This window comes from Carassius gibelio, chromosome A7, assembly GCF_023724105.1.
Source record: "Carassius gibelio isolate Cgi1373 ecotype wild population from Czech Republic chromosome A7, carGib1.2-hapl.c, whole genome shotgun sequence".
NCBI classification, from domain to species: Eukaryota; Metazoa; Chordata; class Actinopteri; order Cypriniformes; family Cyprinidae; genus Carassius; species Carassius gibelio.
The window spans coordinates 38,943,679-38,965,168 of NC_068377.1; the positions used below are offsets into that span (position 1 = coordinate 38,943,679).

At 34.6% G+C, this 21,490-nt stretch overlaps 1 protein-coding gene across 9 annotated transcripts in view; it reads right to left on the bottom strand.

Annotated features, from left to right (window-relative positions):
• Nucleotides 1–1,524: 1,524 nt before the first annotated feature.
• The window catches only part of LOC128017810 (uncharacterized), a 176,432-nt gene continuing 156,466 nt past the window's right edge, over nucleotides 1,525–21,490 (bottom strand). The window contains exons 1-6 of one of the 9 annotated variants that reach the window (XM_052603384.1): nucleotides 6,480–6,535; nucleotides 6,304–6,379; nucleotides 3,764–3,798; nucleotides 3,484–3,610; nucleotides 2,905–2,959; nucleotides 1,525–2,675 (exon numbers count right to left, since the gene is read on the bottom strand). In XM_052603384.1, coding sequence (XP_052459344.1) covers nucleotides 1,889–2,675; nucleotides 2,905–2,959; nucleotides 3,484–3,571 — 930 coding nt within the window. In that variant the 5' untranslated portion in view covers nucleotides 3,572–3,610; nucleotides 3,764–3,798; nucleotides 6,304–6,379; nucleotides 6,480–6,535 and the 3' untranslated portion in view covers nucleotides 1,525–1,888. Of the gene's footprint in view, nucleotides 2,676–2,904; nucleotides 2,960–3,483; nucleotides 3,611–3,763; nucleotides 3,799–6,266; nucleotides 6,551–21,490 lie in introns of those variants that run through there. The other 8 variants (XM_052603383.1, XM_052603381.1, XM_052603379.1 and 5 more) reach the window with 8 other exon arrangements.

Sequence of the window (21,490 nt, forward strand, 5' to 3'; positions counted from 1 at the left end):
TAACTCTCTTCTGCTCATCTAGGCTATCAAAATAAAGTAAAAAAAAAAAAAAAAAAATATTGTTAAAGGATTAAAAATACAATTATTATTATTATTATTATTTACATTGTAATACTTTATAAAATGTAATGTTATTCCTGTGATGCAAAGCAGAATTTTCTTCATCATTTCTCCAGTTTTCAGTGTCACATGATCTTTTAGAAATCATAACAATTTATTTGACTCACAAGAAACATTTCTGATTATCAGTTTTTAAAACAATCTTGCTGCTTCGTATTTTGTTTGGAAATGATGATGCACTTTATTTATTTTTTTTTGGATTTTTCGATACATATACAGTTTAATGAACAGAATTGATCAAATATATAAATTATATTTGTAAATGAATTTATTAAATATAAATCACTTTAAATGTCTTCTCTCACTTTTTGTCACTTTCATGCATGATGAATTAAATTATGAATCTCTCTCTTTTTAAAATCTTATTCAATATAATTGCAGTTTGTGCTTGAAAGTGAAAGTATCTCAAAAGTAGCTCAAATGTAGTGTAACGCATTACAATTCAGAGAGAGTAATATAGTAAAAGCATCATAAAGCAGCGGTGTATGTGTGATTTGGAGCAGACCGTGCAGAGACGTTTGGAGGGGCCGGTGCTCAAAGTATAAAAGGGACACGCGGAGCACAGCTTTTAATAGGACTGTGCTTCCTGCTGATGCTTTCAAAAGACAGTAATAAGTAATATACAGTGTATTACATTTAGGAAGTAACTTGTCCAGTAGATGACTGAATGCTTTTGTTTGCTTTGGTGTTGTCACTCCTCACACTCCTCATGTCACCCTAAAATTATTTTCTAGATCCCTCCGTCTTTAAGATGACAAGCACAATAAATAGCAATCATTCAGTTTCCTTAACACTTTACACTGTGTGTTGACTCCTTTTAAATGTAAACCATATAATTATTTTTTATGATAAGGAAACAAGTGTATCAGTAAATAGAGTTTCTCCTCTGACATTACGAAGCTGCTGCTTTTGAACAATAATCAAAAATCAAGTGTTCATAAAGTATAATGAACTGTTAGTGTTCAAGATTAATATTCACAAAGAATGAGGCATTTAACAATAAACATGGCATTTTCAAAATTAATGTTTCTGGTTTATGCCTTTCTTTATGGGTGTCAATTGATGAAATTTGCACTCTTATTAAATCAAAAAAGTAAAAAAAAAAAAAAAAAAGAAACCTTTCTTTGAGTATGATTTCTAGTATGATATGACACTAAATAACTAAAACCAAATCTTAGCACTAATGATGAAGTTTCTGTAAGTGAAGGGAGAGTCAGGAGCAGAAGGAGATTGGTGAATTCACTGAAGAGACTAGAATCAGAAATATCAGAGGTCAGAGTTCATCTCACCTGCTCTTGAGCATCATCCAGTGGACTGTGGAAATGAAAAGTACTACATGGATGATAATATTTCAAAAGTGTGACACATCTACACTCAATGCAATAAATTAAACCAGAAAGACCATTTAGATTTAAAGAGAATTACTTTATTTTTGTGTGTACATTTTAATACATCTTAGCGTAATGAAAGTTTTAAAAATAATAATAATAAAAATAAAGCAAAGTATATACATAAACAATAATAAAGAGCAAAATCAAGGTTACCACTGTAAGTTTCTACACATCCAGTATATCTATTAAATATATAATTCTGGTATAACTGATAGAGCTGATATAATTATCAAGTTTTTATAACATTAATCACTGGATGTTAATTGGATGTTTCTATCGTTCAGTACATTCAGATGTTGTGAGTTGTTTTCTGTCAGCTGATGGAATAACAAGTTGTGTCTCAACTCTTCAAATAGTTTTATTTCATCAGATTTGATTCATTTTTTCAATAGTCTTTTTTTAATTTGATCAACTTCATTCATCACATTCTGTAACTCATTAATTCCTTTCTTCATTTCATCAATGAATGTCTCTGCTTTTTTCTTGAACTGTTCTTCATCTATTTGTTTATCTGCGGGTGTTTCTTCAGGTTTGTCATTGTCATTTTGCTCCTCTTTGTCTTCGATGATCTCTTCCAGAATTTTAAGCACATAACTCATCTCAGCAAAAGTTTCTGACAGATCTCCAGTCAAATCTTTCTGTGCACCCACTGCTCTACTCCTATCTCTCTGGAAGAGCTGTGTTTTTTCAAAGCAGGAGGAGAAACGTTCACATCGTGCATTGACTTTGTGCTCTGATAGCTTGGGGTTTCTCAGTATTTTCTGAGTACAATCATAAATCTTCTCTAGCATGTTGATAATAGGGCTGATTTTCTTCTGAAGTTCCTCAAGTTCTTTTTCTATGGTTTGTCTTGATTTTTTTTCCTGCTGTTCTTTCTTGAATTTTCCAATAATAAAAATAATTGCAGCAGCAGCACCTACTCCAGCGACAACGAGAGAAGCCCCTAAAGTAAAGGGAGCTAAAGCTAATCCTAAAACCATGCCTGTGACTCCGATTCTCATTCCGATTCCAGCACCTCTTCGTATATTATCATAAAAAGCAAGTCTGTAATCTTTTTCAAACTCATTGACAACATCAGTCATTTTCTTTATATGCTCATTGCATTCAGGAGTAATTTTCTTATGGAGTCTGTTCAATTCTTCTCTGAGACGAATAATGTCAGATCTGGAGTGAATAAAACAGAAACATCAGTGTTTTGTAATAGAAATGTTTATATTTTAAATCTTATCTAGTTTATTTTGACACTTTATGCTACAAAAATTTATAAATTGTATTAATATGATTTTGTTTATATTGCCTTATAATAAATAAATTAACCCCATGTATGCCAAGCTCTCTCAATTATTCTTGTTCTCTGAATCATGTGAATAACATAAAAACACAATTCTCTCACAGTTCTTCAGTCGGTTCGTCCATACTGGGTCGGCGTCTCTGTGGTTTCATTATGGCTGCAGTTAAATAACACAAGTGAAAACACTCTTAGTTTTGTTTTAATCCTGTCTTATTAACATGTAATACCTAGTCAAGGTATTTACACACATTTTGATACTTATTGTATGTTGCAGAGCTAATAGAAATCATTAGAGAAATATACTTGTCATTTTTGTTGTATTTATGCTTTTGAATGCATTATGTACAATCAAATGTTTAACTAAACTTTAACCAAACTATAGCTCTAACGTTAGAACTTATTTTACTTTGTTTTTTTTGTTTGTTTTTTAAAATAAATTATATAAATAGGTTGACTATTTACAGAAAACCGCTGTCCTCTTGTACATTATGCTATAAAATACACTACTGTGCAAAATATGGAGATAGTACGATTGTTAAGGTTTTTCTGTACTACCATAAAATTCAAATAAACAAAAAATTAAAAAGCAAAAAAAATAAACATTTTTAAAATGGCTATTCTAATTCACAGCTATCTCTGCAAAATGTGGCTCAAAATTCAAAAAGCTATTTACTGACTCACATGACATAAAAGGACGATCTTTCATGCTGTCATCACTGGAGTCAGAGTCACTCTGATGGAGATGCATTTGCATACTGTCGCTTGACATGGTGACCAATCAGAGACGTGCTTTCAGATCATTCAAACCCTACAGAGAAAGAGTGACAAATCAGCATGGGTAAAACATCTGTTTAATAGAGTTTCATTAAATGGATTCCCATTGCATGTTCTGTAATGCGCTTTATTAGAAACTACATTTCAGACACTTAGCCCTTGATATTAATGGGCAAAATGTGTTTACCTGTGTTTGTTCAGAGGCTGAGTTGTCGTTTAGTACTATAAAGAAAAACAGTAGAATTTGTATAATTCTGAAAAGCTTGAGAATCTGCCATCTTTCATTTTCAAAATCAAACATATAAAATGTATTGTGTTAAAGTGAAAGTTGATTAATTATGCCAAGTTAACAATTTATTTTCTTAAAGTACTGTATAAAATTGTCCTAAACCATCTGGAGCAGTGGGACATCTCCCAGTGGCCTGATGGTCATTCTGGTCTGCCGGCTGCCGCTGTGCAGTCTATCAGGCTGACGTGCAACTGCAAATTAATTTAAGGACTTATGAATCTATGAATCAGGACATGACCCAACACCAGCGAAGCACTGCCTAATTGGCTTTATCCAGAGGTAGGCTTTACCTTAGTTTTTGTGACTTAGTTTTTGTGATTAAATTGTGTTAATGCAAAGGAGGAGCAGAGACGCAACGTATAAAAAGGAGAAAAGCCCTGGCCACAGACGCAGCAAGTTGCTGCACAATCCTGTAAGGAAGCAGGTCGGTCAGAATCACATTTATATTTACTCGGGATGGGACGGTTCACATGCTGGCACGAGCTGGGACCGCTTGTTCAATACGAATACAAACCCTGGATCAGTTAATTCTTTTATATTATGCATGCAGTCTTTATATTAATCGAACAGCAACAATAAAGAAATCAATCATTGCTCTTGATTAAAAAGCTTTTGTAACTTTAATAAAAAATAATCTATAATAATTTACAGTCCAAAATGCAATAATGTTTTACACTTAATTACTTAAATAAATTTTTGTACCTAAAAAATAACGCCTATAAAAAAACCTTGAAAGTAATTTTATTACTTTTTATATTATTTTTTTATTTGTATCTTTAATGTATTGTATTCATTTGTGCTGTTGCTTGTAGTTAGAATATTCTTAATAATGTGATAAAATATATATTTTTGAAAGTATAGTATATTTTTTTAGTATAAGTTACTTACAATAGATAAAATCTTTTCTAAAAAAAAAGAAATATATATATATATATATATATATATATATATATATATATATATATATATATATATATATATATATATATATATGGGGATACAGTATTTTTTAAGTGCCAAATTGTTACCAGAAATTGTTTTTCCATTTCTAGCCTACAATATGTAGCCTAGTGTACAATGCTTATTTCTTTTGAAGGTGACGAAGGAAGCAACACTAGTGCTGCAAGTGCTCCTGCTGTTGAACAAGAGAGGGTGGACAGTTCAGCTTTTGAGTCAGAGCAGGACCCTTCAGCTAAAGTTTAAGCTATTAGCAAAACTAAACATGCTGGTTATACTCTTAAAAATATGTGCTTTTATGATTTATAAGGTTACCAGTACTAGGATTGTGATCAACATACAATTGATGTTTGCATAATTATATAGATTATTGAAAGTGCTTATTTCATATTGCAGAGAAACTAAATGTACAGAGTGAGAGAGAGGGGGATTAAGGGAAAGATGATAGAGACAGTGAATGCCTTGATACTTCATTTGATTATTTTGTCCGTTCACAGTCTAAGGATTTTGTTTATTTTTTAAGTATCAACCAATCCAGTCTGGTGGACACATGAATTGGGTGGTGACTGCATCAACAGAGGTGGCCTGGGGTGGAGTCAAATTCCCTGATTTACTGTCCCAGTCCGCCACTGATGTCTGGTTATTTCTAATCGTTTACTGAAGACACTGTCTGCATGGAGAATATGATCAGCCATCAACCCAGAAATTAATGGTGCTTTCAAGTACTCTCGTATAAATCGTATTTACGAGTTGAATGCACATGAACACCACCACAATATCGTGGGAGCTCGGGATTTTTTTAAAGTCCGATCTGTACGAGTTGGGGGCGTGTCAGTGATTAACACGGCGGAATATACTGTACAATACTAAAGGTATTTAGCTGTGATATTGTCAGGCTTTTCTGTTAACAGCGCAGTAAGTTAATCGACGACGCGTAATATGGTGGTATTATAATAAAACAATGCAACTTGTAACAATAAAGTTGGCAGTGGCTTCATAAATTAATTGAAAACATTAAAAACCGAAGTATACCTAATGCACATTTCTTTGTTCTTCATTTTCTAGAACAAGAGTTGAAGAACATTGCTGTATCTTTGTGTTATTAAATAAGAGAAAGTACTCCGCCATCTTGCTCAGACCAAAGTGACTTGAACGCACATGCCGTCGTAAGCACATGAGGACTTGAGCACCATAACAACGCCACTGGTTTAATCCAGAGGTTATGGTGGCAATACCATCTAAAATAACAAGTGTGACATTTTGGACAAATATTACAAGATGCACAAGTTGTTTAGTTATTTCAAATAAAGACTAACTCATATCAGTAATCTTTGTTTCGCCCCAGTGTGTTTAGTTTCGGTTTCGTTTTTGATCGCAAACATTATTTCCATGCATCACTAATAAATTACCCTTACAATTCCAGTTACAACTTAATAATGCAAACCTTATATTAACGGACCCAGTCAATGAATAAACCCGACCTTGTTGCAGTCTTGATCGAAATTCTTTTGCGTTTCGTCTCCTCGTCAACAATGCGATGAACCTGAACTTTATGTGCTGAAACGGTAAAAACTGTGGATTACACGAAGATAACTAATCCATACAAATTAGTTTTAAACAGTTTTCCTAAAACAAAATAAACATGGCGTCAATCTACCCGACTGAAGTTAAAACAATAGCTTCTTTCGCTCCTCCCTCCTTTTCCTGTTTCCTGTAGTGATGGCCGATTCGTGAACGAATCGTTCAATTTAACAGGTTCTTCTTAGTGAACCGGTTGAACCAGTTCACCAAATCGAACTGAATCGTTTGAAACGGTTCACGTCCCCAATAAGCATAAATCCACAAATTACTTAAGCTGTTAACTTTTTTAACATGACTGACACTCCCTCTGAGTCAGAATAAACCAATATCCCGGGGTAATCCATTTACTCAAACAGTACACTGAATGAAATGCTGTGAAGACCGAACTGAAGATGAACACCGAGCCGAGCCAGATAATGAACAAACACGCCCACTGCTGGAGCAGTTCTCGTTCTCGAGTCAAGAACCGGTTGCTTCGGTTTTCGGATCACCAGTACACTCAACCGAGAATCGTTTCTGTCGGACGCGTCCGAATTGAGAACCGATGAACTGATGAATCAGGGTATCTTCCGTCCATTCCAAATCCGTTTCCAATTAAAAATCAGAAAACGAAAGACTCAAGAGGATTCAAGTGAGAGAACATGAATTCAATAACGAGAAATGGGAAAATGGCTCGTTTATTCGTTATTCCATCTAGGTAAACAAACGGAAAATGAGTTTTTGACTTGATTTTTCATTTTGTCGTTTGGGGTTTAAAAAACGGTTTATGGCTTCAATATTTCATACGCACTTGTGGGCGGAGCTGAAACGCTCCTTTCATCTGATTGGTCGGATCGCTCCGCCTTCAACTCGATCTTACATTCTTTCAGAATAAGAGTCTTATAAGAGTAGTGTCTGAAACCACCGCTCACTGTTAATTAACATAATATTTGAGTCAGATGTTGCTGCGCACATAATTCGTGCTGCTTTGACTTGCAAGTCACCCCTTTAAATTATTTCTAGGTTATAGTATTGTATGAATATTGTCCCACTGTAAATACAGTGCAAATAGTTTTGTCTCCTTGGATAAAAGTGAAGTGGAAATAAAAATCAATAATGGACTGAACAGTTCCATGATAATATGTCTGTAACATTTACCACTCTCATCTTTTAAGTCAAAAGGTACTAGGTAGGTGTGTGTGTGACATTAATAATTAATTGGGAAAATTAATATAGTTAAATTTATTAAATAAATTAGTAATATTAGTTTTAGTCCATACTAAATTGAATGGTTTTTCTTTTAGTCTTCTTTGTTGGCCTTGAGAAAGCCGACATATATTTGAACATTATTATCATTTATTATGAGAGTAATTGACAAAGACTAAAATTTTATTGTTTCACCAAATTCAGCTCAGATCTTCAGACTCGTTTGACTCGTTGCTGTAACTGGTCAGACTTTTTCCTTCTCAAAAAATCCTAGTGACTTTCATTATCTGAGCGATGAAGGTCTTACACTTAAGGTCCACTAGAGGGGGAGACAGGATTTTTGTTTATATAAGTTTAAATGACAGATAAATACATGAATTTCATGTGTAACACAGGTTCTTCAATGATAGATGGGGTGGTAGGGGGGTATACCTTAGCTCAATGATAGCTGTATAATATAAAACAACATTAACTACTGCAGCTGGTACCAAATAAAAATGATTAAGTTTTGGAAAACTGCAAGTCAAATGTACTTGCACAAATGACTTGCTGTTACATTATACCCCATATGCGTTGTTGGGGACGTTTTCGTCCACTAGGGGGTAAAGTTGAGTCTTATTTTGGCCACAACTTTCTCTGTGTTTCAGCTAATGGAATGATTGGTGACAAATCTTATTTTTATACTTATTTTGGGAAAATGCTTGAAATTTTTCAAAAACTCAACAGTATACTGTGGGTAAATTCACTACCCTTTTGTTATGTTCGGGATGAAAACACCCACTAAATTAAAATGCTGTAAAAATGTCTCAGATAAAGATTTTTTAATTTTGTTTTGCATAAATCTATTAATCACCCTCAGTCCTGATCAAAACTACCAAATATTTAAAAAGAAAATCCAAGATTTTAACTCTTTAATTACCAAGTTCATAAATGATGTCACTGATTTGGGAAGAAAAAACACACACAAAATGACATATTTTCAATATAAAAAGTAATTGTGGACTGGATATTTTTTTACCTTTTATGACAGTCTTGGGCATGTCAAAGATTAGTAACTGTAGATTGGCTTTGATGTATTGTTAGTTTTTGTGCAGCATTAGATTTTAATTTTTTCTCTCTCATTTATTGTTGGTGGCTGTTTTTGCCCCATTGACTTCCATTATAACTACATTTTTTGATGCAAAGCCATGACACCATATAATCATGCACTCTTGATTGTTGGTGGTTTCCCCTGTTGGGAAGAGGTAACATTTGTTATTTTTACAGTTGATCACTAGGTGGGACCATTAACCCTTTAGATAGGCCTGTGCAAAAAAAGGCTTAGTTTCTGGCCTGTATATAGAGTTATATGGAGTTTAACAGCAAATTATAGCGTGTGTGTGTGTGTGTGTGTGTGTTTGAGAGAGAGAGAGAAAGAGAGAGAGAGAGGGTGAGAGAGACCTTTGTGCACTTACCTTGATGTATCTGAAAAAACCAACAGGGAAAATCACAAACAATCAAGAATGCATGATTATGTACATACACATGTATATACACATACGCATCTCGATACAAGTACATACATTACATTTCCATGCATGTCATATCGAGCGAAAAACATTTAAAAAAAAGAATACATGAGTATACCAAATGAATAAATAATACATAACATAATCATGCATTTTTATTTATTTACTTATTTTTGGCGTTTTAGCCTTTATTGTTTTGTTTGCCTTTGAACTTGACAGTCTGACTGTGTCCAACTCAATGCAACGGCCACCTAATGTTAAATGCTGTTTATGAGACTAATGCTGATGTTCCTTTTGGAGTATTTTTCCTGCGTTGTAGCCTTTGCGCGTACACACGTTGTTCTCCTCGCGTGAGCGCGCAGGCGCAGATGTAAAAGGGTGAGGTCCGCTCTGTTGCTGCTTGTTACAGAACACTATCTTGTATAATCCGTTTCGTTTTGTTTGTAGCGTTTATCAGAATGTTTTTCTTTTCCTGATTTATATTCCTTCCTTGACATGTATGCGAAGACCGCGACCTGTCCATGAGGATTACCAGTTCTGTGCTTCGGGTGGTTTCTTCTCGCCCCTTCACATCAAACCCATTCCGTGTATCAATAGAGTTTCAACCCGTTTTTTGTGTGGGCCACTTCTGCAGTTTGCAGGTGGTTGAAGAGGGTGCATGGCTTTGATGATAGCTGGCTGCTGGGAGACATGTCCTCTTCGCCCTTACCTCCTGACACATGTGCAGCATCCAGCCACTACTGCAATTGCTAAATATTTGGTTTATTTGCTGATATGCATTAAATGAATACTTTAAAACATAAAAACAGTGTGTATACTCTCTCTCTCTCTCTCTCTCTCTCTCTCTCTATATATATATATATATATATACTTACATTCACACACAAACACATTTGTAGAGAGCATTCTATATTCTAATTCTGTAAAAACAACAAAATCGCTCACTTATTTATACATTTTTGTTACTTTATTTAGGTACATTCATTTAAAATTAAAAATGTTAAATTAATTTACTATAAAAATACTGTGATTTGAGTGTTAACATTTAATATAATTGAAAACCTTTAAGACACTGTTTTACCAATATTGTTATATGAGAGACATATGTCTTTTGGGATGTTTTTACAAAGATGACTCACTTGACACATTTTTTTTTTTTTTCGCACAAACGAAATGATGGCTGCTTTCTAATTTGCAAGATTAATGCTTTCAGAGGGCACTTCTAAGGGAGAATAATCGCGAGGGCCACGCTGCTATATAGTTTCAAACTGAATTTGTAACAATAATAAAGAAGGCGAATTATGTAATAAACTTAAACCACAACTTTAAGTCTTTTAAATCACTCAAAGTGGATGGTGAAATCTTCTACATCTTTTATCTACAGGTAGATAGTTCAAAAACGGCAGAAAGATACAGAAAGTTAATTAATGGTCTCCTTGACTATAACGGGACGAGAGTTCAGAAGAGGGATAGTGAAAGAGAAAATGAGCTGAAATTTCCCAAAAAAAAAAAAAAAAAATCCCACACACAAAAGATGAAACTGAAAATGATGTAATAGTGAAAGTATTTTCTTCCTTATATACTCACATTGAAAGGAAGCGGCATGGGAGAGATAGTAAATCGAGCATTTAAATAGAGCAGCATCAGTATTTCAGTCAGAGCTGATCACTCTTCACTTGCTACAGGTAGGAACATTTATACTTCATTATTTCTAGTATATGTGTGCCTCCAATTGATTTGGCAGCATACTATTACATAACATTCGCACACAGATGATTATATAGTTTGGTAGTTTACAAACAAAAATTAAACAGTTAAAATTGTGTATTCTGAAAAGTAAATTAATAATTTTGTTGCAGGCAGGAAACTGTTTGAATCTGTGAGATTCATACATTCAAGTCCAGCTGATTTTTAAATATTTCAGGTGAGTTCAATTAGAATTATTTACAAAACACATATGGAGGATTCCAAATACAATGTTTGTTAAAGCTGAAATATGAACTATTTATTAGCAAATAACTTCATTTTGTTGGATCCTGGAGATGTTTTGACATGCCCTTTTGTGCTACATTCAGGGCCCTATTTTAACGATCTAAACACAAAGTTTAAAGCATACGGCGCAGGTGCACTCAGGGCGTGTCCAAATCCACTTTTGCTATTTTAACGACGAAAAACGGTTGGCCTAAACAGGTTGTCAGTAGGCTTGTTTGAGATGAGCAAAATCTGCACAGAACCGAACACCGGTGATCACCGCGAGATGCATGCCGGTTAGAAATGTATCCGAGTGCGGTCCGCCTTGCTCTGATGTCATGCTGACAAAATATGTATCTCAAAAATTTTGCGCACGCGTCGGAATCTGCAGTCGGGGCGCAGTTGCTCTCCACCGACTGCTCTGATCAAGAGCACGATGGGAAACGATTTGCTGACGACACAGCTTAATGCTCATTGGTTCAAACAACTGTGATGTATTGTTCTCTTTTAAAATGTTTGATTTTAAAACTCTGATATCATGTTTTATGTGTATCTGTTATGTGTGGATATTTCCAAACTATCTGAAAGTGCGATCTCTTTGGGTTATGCAATTTAATATTTATAAAAATAAATAAATAAAAACACATATGTCTGTATTAAATAGGCTAAGTAAATATTGATAAACACGTCTTTGGTATGTAGTTAAATGGGTGTCTTGTTCATTTTATTTATTTTCATATAAAAGCAACAGAACTTGAATTACATCCAGTTTATTAGCAACACTGTGCACGAGCGTGAATCCCGCGATAGCCATCTCTGATCTCACAGGTGTCAGATCCACTATGAGAAGAGAGATCTGTCCGGCTTGCCTGCGCTTTGTTCACTCCTCCTCTCACTGCAGCCGCCTACTCTCTCATAAATTTCAGGCGAGGCAAGGCGCAGCTCAAACAAGCCTCCTGTCTATTCTCTTAACGAGAAATGGGTGTTTTTTTGGGCATAACGTGCAGTGTATATATATTCTGGGGCGCTGTAAAGGGGGGGGGGGTAAACGATGACGATTCTCGGGGCCCATGACTAAGTGGGGGCCCGAAGAAGCCCCCAATAAAATTGTGGTGCTAAAAAAAATATTTGATAGTAAAAATTATTAACTTTAAATTATTCTATTTGCTGTTTCCTAATGTCAAAACATTTATTTGTTTAGGAAACACAAACCTCCGTGGGCCCCTCTCCCCCTCTCGATTATCATAAAATGGTTCAGTCCGCCCAAATTGTATCCAGTAACCAAGGCAACACAATAGCGCCGATTCAACTTGACAGAGGATGTGAAAATGCCTCAAAAATCTGGAAGTCAAAAACGGAAAGAGAAGAAAATAGTGAAAGTGAATAGAGAAGTGAAAGAGGCAAAGGGTCGACAGTATGTTACCCAATATTTCACAAGAAAAGGTGGGTTTTTAAGTAGGCCTAAATTGTTAGTGGACCGCCCGTGACAATGATCGTAGCCTACGGCACTTTTCCAGACCGTCGACAAAACTCAATTTAAACAGCGCAAAATGACTGCCTGTGGACGTTATAGGTAGAAATGATTATATTTCTGTTTTTATACACACCATAAATATTTCAACTAGTTTTAATGAAAATTCGTTTAGTTTTAGGAAAAGTCAGGGAGCAGCAAGGCTTTGTGATTTATTTAGACAAAGTTATTGACTATGCAAATTTCAAAACTGTCAAAATGATGCCGTGTTCATTCTAGTGTTAAAGATAATTACCATAAGTTTAAATGTTACAGTTAAAATGAATGCTGGTGGCTGTTGGAATGTTAAAAGTGCATGATAAGGGAACTCAATTTTCTCAAACGCTCTTCAGTGTTTCCGTTACATTTCAACTGTCATGATAAAAATATTAGGTTAGATTAGATTAACTTTATTGTCATTGCCAGTGTACAATACAAATATTCATATAAATATATGTGAATACATTTACATTTACATTTATTTATCCAAAGCGACTTACAGATGAAGACAGTGGAAGCAATCAAAAACAACAAAAAGAGCAATGATATATAAGTGCTATAACAAGTCTCAGTTAGGTTAACACAGTACACGTAGCATGGGATTTTAAATAATATAATAAATAAAAAAGAAAATAAAAAATAAAAGAATAGAGCAAGCTAGTTAGAGGTCTTTACACATACACACACACATACATATACAATTGCATAATAAATGAAAAGAAAATAGAATACAAAAAGATTAGAAAGGTAGTTCGATTTTTTTTAAGAATATAATTAGAATAGTGAGTGTTAAAGTTAGAGGGTCAAATAAAGATGGAAGAGATGGGTTTTAAGACGATTCTTGAAGATGGCTAAGGACTCAGCTGGTCGGATTGAGTTGGGGAGTTCATTCCACCAGGAGGAACATTTAATTTAAAAGTCTGTAAAAGTGATTTTGTGCTTCTTTGGGATGGCACAATCAAGCGACGTTCACTTGCAGAACGCAAGCTTCTAGAGGCACATAAGTCTGAAGTAACAAATTTAGGTAAATGGGTGCAGAGCCAGTGGTAGTTTTGTAGGCAAACATCAATGCCTTGAATTTTATGCGAGCAGCTATTGGAAGCCAGTGCAAATTGAATTGACTGGAAGACCTGCCAAGAGAGCATTGCAATAGTCCAGCCTGGACAGAACAAGAGCTTGAACAAGGAGTTGTGCAGCATGTTCCGAAAGAAAGGGCCTGATCTTCTTGATGTTGAATAAAGCATATCTGCAGGATTGGACAGTTTAAGCAATGTGGTCTGAGAAAGTCAGCTGATCATCAATCATAACGTCAAGGCTTCTAGATGTTTTTTAAAGAGTTATGGTTGATGTGCCTAACTTGATGGTGAAATTGTGATGGAACTATGGGTTTGCTGGAATCACAAGCAGTTCTGTCTCTTTGCAAGGTTGAGTTGAAGGTGATGGTCCATCATCCACGAAGAAATGTCACTATATGACACATGTACAGCTATGCACAGTATATACATTATACAGTACTGAAGTAGTGCAGTATTACAGAGGACAAATTACGGGTGTGGACATGGGATGGAGTTCAATTGTCTGATTGACTTAAATATATGAGAATGATAGTCAAAATACCATAAAAGAGCATGATTTTATGTAAATTAATATGAAAAAACTCTCAGCTGTGTTGGGGGCCCTGTCAAGATTCTTTTCATGGGGCCCAAAATCCTTAGCAGCACCCCTGTATATATTAGCCAAAAAAAAATGCAATGCAATCCTTTCATTTTTATATATATATATTTGGCATGTTTGTGTGCTGTGCATCCCTGTGTTGCGTGTACACTCTTTAAATGACAAAAAAAAAACATTGTGCCAGACTTTAGACCAGGTTTGAGTTGGTCTATGGCGCAGTCTATTTTCAGCTCCTTAAAATAGCAATGCTCCTGAACACACCTCTTAATTAGACCAGCACGCTCATGACCGCACAAATGAGCGCAAATGCATTTGCTAATTAAACGACGTGGCACTGGAAGGGAAAATGTGAACCACACAGGACTGAAACTAGCAAACACACTTGCGCTGCGCCTTGAGTCGCATTGCGCCGGGTGTATGACAGGGCCCTGAGTATGAACAAAACAGTTTTTTTTTTTTTTAAGACACCACAAACACATACTAAACATTTTCACAAGACGTTTGAGACTGGATTGTTTAAACCAGAGTATTTAGTACAACATGTTGGGAAAACCAATCGATTGTCAAATCAACAGCTGATGTATTTGAAAATCTAGAAGAAAAAAAATAAATAAATACATAAATAAATATATATATTCTTTTTTTTCAGTGGCACACAACTGACATCAGCCTTATTATTATTATTATTATTTATAACACATTTTAAAAGATAACTATTTACAATAAAGCCCAAGATCAGCTTAGACTCATAAGATTGAAAAGAGAGATTAAAATGAGATAAAATAAATAACAATAAATAAATTAATAAAGAATATACATTATGTGACAGAAAATATAATACTCGAGACCAAAACAAAATCCAGATTAGTATGTGTATACCTTAAGAAGAGCAATATCCAACAGATAGGACATCCAGACATACTTCAGCTTTAATCAATTGCATTTAAAATTATTTTCAACCATTGATGATATTGCCTGTTCATAGAAATATTTAATTATTGACATTTTCTGTAATGCAGCTTTGAATCGAAGTGTTTTATTTTGAAAATCACTGTAAAAATGACTTACGTGCCTTTCTGTACATAAAATCTCAATTTCTTATGATGAAAAAAGAAGCATGTATATTCTTAGTTTTGAATTATGTTTAAAGTAGACTTTAATGCTTAATCCTTAATATTCACAGGTGCAAAGTAGCCAGACGAGATGTCACTGCAGTAAGTATTTTTTTTTTGTTGTTTTTTTTTTGTTTTTTTTTTCAAAGCTTCGATTTGATCTTTATTTTCCAAACTGGAAACCAAGTCTCAGCATTCAAAATTCATTCATTCAAATTTTATTAAGAATTTCAAAAAAAAAAAAAAAAAAAAAATATATATAGTTTTGTAGCTTTTTAGTAGCGTGACCAGGATCATGCGCACTCCCGATGTGCCTCAAGTTCAAGCAAAGCAGGAGTGCATTCAGTAAACACTGAAGGAACATCCGATCCATGTTGAAAGATACACTACAACTCACTGAATGTATAGTGTATCATGTAATCACTCAAGGAGTGTTTCAACCGCAGAAAGACAGCAGTTAGAAGATATTAACACTAGAAAACCACTAGTGTGCACAAACTAGTGAGAAAATTACATTTATATATTTACATAATTGATTTTTTTATTATAATTAATAATAATGCATAGCTATGACGTTATTATACAAAAGTGTATAATATAAACTTGTATACAAAACAATTGTTAGGGTTCCCTGTAAAGTTTAGTTTAGAACATTTTAGAAAAAATAGTGTATGTTACCAGTCAAAAAAAAAAAGTTTTTGTGCCCCCTCACTTTGAATGGGCATGACGCCTCTGGACCTACAGAACGTTTTTTTTTTTTTTTTTTTTTTTTTTTTTTTCCAGTTCAACCAAGTGCGTGGGTTACGAGTGTGGTAGTGCAATGCAAGTGATGTACATCTGGGTCAACAGTAAGAGGGAAGTTAGTTATGGGAAGTTCGGATCATTTTACTGCAGAGGTGTTGTAACAGCTTTCCAGTAAGCCTCTGTCATTGATAAAATGAGTGAGCAAGTTCTAGAACGCGTACAAACAGTCCGTGCAAGCGGAAATAGATGCAAACAAATGTCTTTCTTTATTTTTGCTACAAATAACTATTTTACTAAAACAACTTGCTATGAGTGTTCCTTGTTCATTAACATGTACAATCCAAGTCCATACCTTGAAGACACAGTGTAAGATCATAATCCATTTTGCACGTTACTCTGCCCTGTGGTCAAATACCTTGTGCTTCCCAAATACCAACACACACACCTGGCACTTACACCGGTGCTACAATTATACTGTGTCACAGTGCCACCCAGTGACCAAGTAAAACTTTACAGTAAATGGCTCCAACACACTGGCCCCTTAATTGATTATTGACAAAATGGAGCCTAACATACCAATTCAAAATTTGTACCAAAGGTAAAAGACAGTTAATTCAAACACTTATTAGACTACTGTATGCCCTATTTAGTCTGTTGCATCTAATACAAGACAAAACATATTAATTTGACTTTCCAAGATGTTACTTTCGGTTCTAACTTTTACTGAATTAACTAAAACTCTATTGTCTATTTAACAAAAAAAACAACTGGTCCCTGGAGAGCAAAGATATGTTTAACCATTTACTGCATTTTAAATAATGACAATATTAATAATGTTCATTTTTTATCTTGTGGGACAGTGAAAATGCCATGTCACATCAACAACCCATACACACACACACACACACACACACACATATACGAAAACGAGCCATTTCCCACTTTAAATGTTTGATTTTCAAAGTACTGTTTTGAAAATCTTTAAGCCCCTTTTTGGATGAAGTAGATCCTTACCTCTCAGGAAATGTTTTATTTTATTTTTTTCATATAACCATTTCGAATGTGTGTGTTTGGTCAACCCTGTTACCAACATATTAATTACTTTTTTGAAAAGGTTTTAAATACATATATAGAACAAATCTGATATACTGTGAAAGATATACCCCAATTTGTTACAATTAAGAGTGTTTGCGAATTGAGAATATTGAAAGTTTTATTTTTTTTAGTGGATGAATACATTCATTTACAAATGACACTCTCCCAGCATCTTGTTTTAAGAAGAATGTATGGAAGCAAAAATGAAACACCTCAGTTCAATTTTGAGTGGATTATTAGCCTCTCTTACTAAACATTTACAATTAGTTGATTACATTTTTATTTTTTTAATTATATTAGAATATTATACAAGTAACAGGGTTGACACATCAGTAACAGTGTTGACAACAGTTACCGTATTGGTTATACTGATTGTTTGAGTTACATTTATGGTTGTAATGGAGTCTTAATTGGACATTCATAAACCTTTAATTCAACATGACTAATCAGCATATTTTGTAGACAGCTCTATTGAAATTTTTTAGCATAAAAATGATATAAAACCGAAACTTATCTATTAATATCTGTTTGCATGAACTTTAACTTTAAAATGTTTTAACTGTTGCCCCGCCTTCTACTTCTCAAATGTCGTACTTTCTATGATATAGTGCTGAGAAAACACAGAGTTACCCATTGTGTGTTGGTAGTGGTGTGTACCACAGTTTGCTTTGCCAATTGCGAAACGTGATTGGTAAACGGTTTGCCAGAATATACCCTGACCCAGATCTATCCCGTTAGTGAACCATTAGTTTCCACACTGGTTTCGTTAAACAAAGGAATTTATTATTTTAAAAGATTCACTCATAAGAATCATCTGTTCACGAATCGGATTATGAACTTGCATTACCGAACCAAAGATGATACTGAACATTTCGAATGAATAAAGAATTCAAGTTCATCTGTAAAGCACATAAAGCTATTGTTTGACTTCATAAACCCTTATTTCATGCATGCTTCGTATGGATCTGTTGACTGAATGCAGAGTGTGATTTCTAGGAGAATGTTTGTGTCATTATGTGCTTTTATGCACGCTCACTAGGAGTCGCTAAATGAACAGCTGCTTCACACAGGTTTTTGTTTCAATGGAAAAAAATCAGTCGCGATATTGGTTGAAATCCCCAAACTTAAATACTAAATTAATAAATGACATAAAAATAAAAGTAATCACTGGTAATATAAAATACTTTTCAGATGTAACTGTAATCTGATTACCCCTTATTTAAAATGTAATTATAACGAAATACAGTTACTCATATTTTGTATTCTAAATACGTAACCCTGTTACATGTATTTCGTTACTCCCCAGCCCTGATTATTTATGATTGTGTAGCATACTGTAAATGTAAGTAGTTCACATGCTCTCAAATAACCATACAAGTCACACAAGTTTGATTTATTTTTTGACAAGAAAACTTTTTCAAACTGTTTGCATGGAGTGCATGTATGGAGAGTGTCCTAAATGCAAACTGAAAAGCTTGTTAATTTATTGACTTCTCATAATAAAAATAATAATGACTTTTGGTTTATAAAGCACATTTATAAAACCCAATGCACTTGTGTGTATCAGTTTAGGTATCCAGTGTATCCAGGTCATAGTTATCCAAGAAGGGTTGGCTCAGGGGTGACAACCCCACAGAGGTTAAATACCTGGCACTCCCCATCAGTAATTTAGAACTGAAGAAAGCCCTTGAATGAAAGGCAGTCTCTTCAAAAATGGAAGTACCAAGTTCAGTTGCCCTTGATTTAACCCTTCTTGGGTATACAACATGGGTAAGACACACAAAAGGCACTTGCGTCAACCCTTTTACCCTGGAATGGTAACAGGGTTGACGAAAAAGGTTATTGGCGGCCATTACTAGCCATGAGCTATAAGTAATGACACCACATTACGTGCCTTAATGAGAGGCTTAAATGATGTTATATATGTACATTTTTAAATATGTACAAATACATTTTTAACTTATGCTTTTCTGGTAACAGGGCTGACACAATGAGCATGTCCCTGTCTTTCAGACATAACATAAATTCAAAGAAAATTCATTAAAAAGAAGAGAACACTTACTTGTCTTCTACCATCAACTTCATGAACGGCAGATGATGTCACTTCCTGGAACTGATGCAACTTTTGGAACAGCCCATTATCTTTAAAGATGTGTTTTCATAAAAAGTAACAGGGTTGATGAGAACCTAGGGACCCGATTAAATTATAATTTTTTTTATTTATTATTATTTGACACGATCCATTCATGACTAATGAAGTGACACTTAAGGCTTTATAAAAGTATATGTTTTTTTATGATAGTTTGACTTTTTTGGCCTCGATAGCAAGTAGAAGTAGAAAAATCATACTGGGGGACAGGCCATTTTCAACATTTCTGCAAGATGCTTTGCACAAAAATGTGATTAAAATCCTTTAAAAACCAAAAGAAACCGAAAATAACAAAAGACTGATTCGTTCACGAGTCAAGAACCGTTTCTTTCGGCCCTCTCCGATTCGGGAGTCGAGGAGCTGATGATACTGCGCATGTGTGATTCAGCGTGAAGCAAACCGACACACAGAGCGTCTGAACCGAACTGATTCTTTTGGTGATTGATTCTGAACTGATTCTATGCTAGTGTTATGAGACCAGGTAAACCGAAGGCTTGAATGAAGGGCAATTTGGTGAAACGTAAATTTATTAAATATTAATATTAATGACTTTATATATTTGAATGTTTGATAGATGATGTCATTACATCGAGCATAAAAGAACCAGTTAACCGTTTTCTTCAACTGGTTTATTGAATCGAACAGGTTCGCTGAAAAGAACCGAACTTCCCATCACTACTTTCAGTGCCCCGCAGTTGGTGATATCACTTCTTTTGAGGCAGAAATTAACTGCTGCAGAAAAAGCTAGGTGCCATGCAAAATGTAACGTGTACCTGCAACACTCATTACAAATGTAGTGGAGTAAAGAGTACAGATACTGATTCAAAAAATGTCGTGAATACAGAGTAAAAGTTGCTAATATCTTTGTATTTTTTGTACTTTTTTGTACTTTCTTTGTACTTAGTATAACTACAGATTATCCAAAAATATACTGACTCCGATATTTGTATCTCGTTTAGCAAAATGAACAAAACCTTTTTCAAGTCATTTCGTTCATTTCAGCAGTTAATATCCAACTTCCCCAACACATCCATTTAAGCAAACTTTGATCACATTAAATAAACTATAATGCAATAAAGACCAAATTATACAAAATATTTATTAACAAAATTCTATACAGTATAAAAAAATATTTCATTGCTTAGCTTGCTGTGCAGTCTGTTCACCTCACCTCCAGAGTCTTTGGGTCGTTTCTTTCTTTTGTCACGTCACATCCTCGTAAAGTTAACTGAAACTACAGGAAACAAAAATGATTAGTTATAAATCCTGGGTCTTTGGGTCTGAGTCATTTGTTCTTTTGTAATGTGACCGTTTCCAAGATCGGTATCTTATAATGCTGCACTGTATTTAGGAATCAACAAAATGATTTCCCCTATCATACAGATAACGTTTAAAAGCATTAACCAACTCTTCATTAGTACATTAAGTGTTTTGGAAAAGAACCTTCACAGACATACGCAAATGTATAAATTGTATTACATAAAAAGCTACAAAGCTCAAATAAAATTTGAATCCACAAACATTACTTAACTGTAAGATTAATGAAATAAACTATGCACTTGTTTGTTGCTGCTGTCGCATCACTCGACAAAAGAACGAACGACTCAGACCCAAAGACTCTGAACTAATCAGGCTTGTTGAAGATGCAAGGATGCTGTGCAGACCGATCGGTGACATCAAAGTACCACAAAAGCGATTCAAGAACATAAAGAGTCGTCTGCTCTCCGATCGCTCTCGCAGTATTTTAATGTCACACGCCGATCGGTCTGTTCAGCGCCAATGCATCTCGAACAAGCCTATCATTTATCTTTCTGGTATAGACTGCATGGTGTCTATTCTCCAAGAGGGTCTGGCTGCAGACTTGAACTCGCACTCTCAGACACTTGCACTTCTGCTAGTGACATCACTTGCAGTCTTTATTTTTTATTTTGTTGAATTTTTTAAATACTTTTTGTTAGTATCTCTTAACATTTTATAACAGTAGCCAGGTGGCGAAGACAAGAAAAAAGAAACTAAATAACAATGTCACTTGCAATCGCTACTTGTCCTCTCTGCTACCTGTGGCACAAATCGTGCGTGTTGCCAGTGGAGACGAGACGCTGTGGTGGTGAGCAAACGATTAAACCTAATTTAGTACTA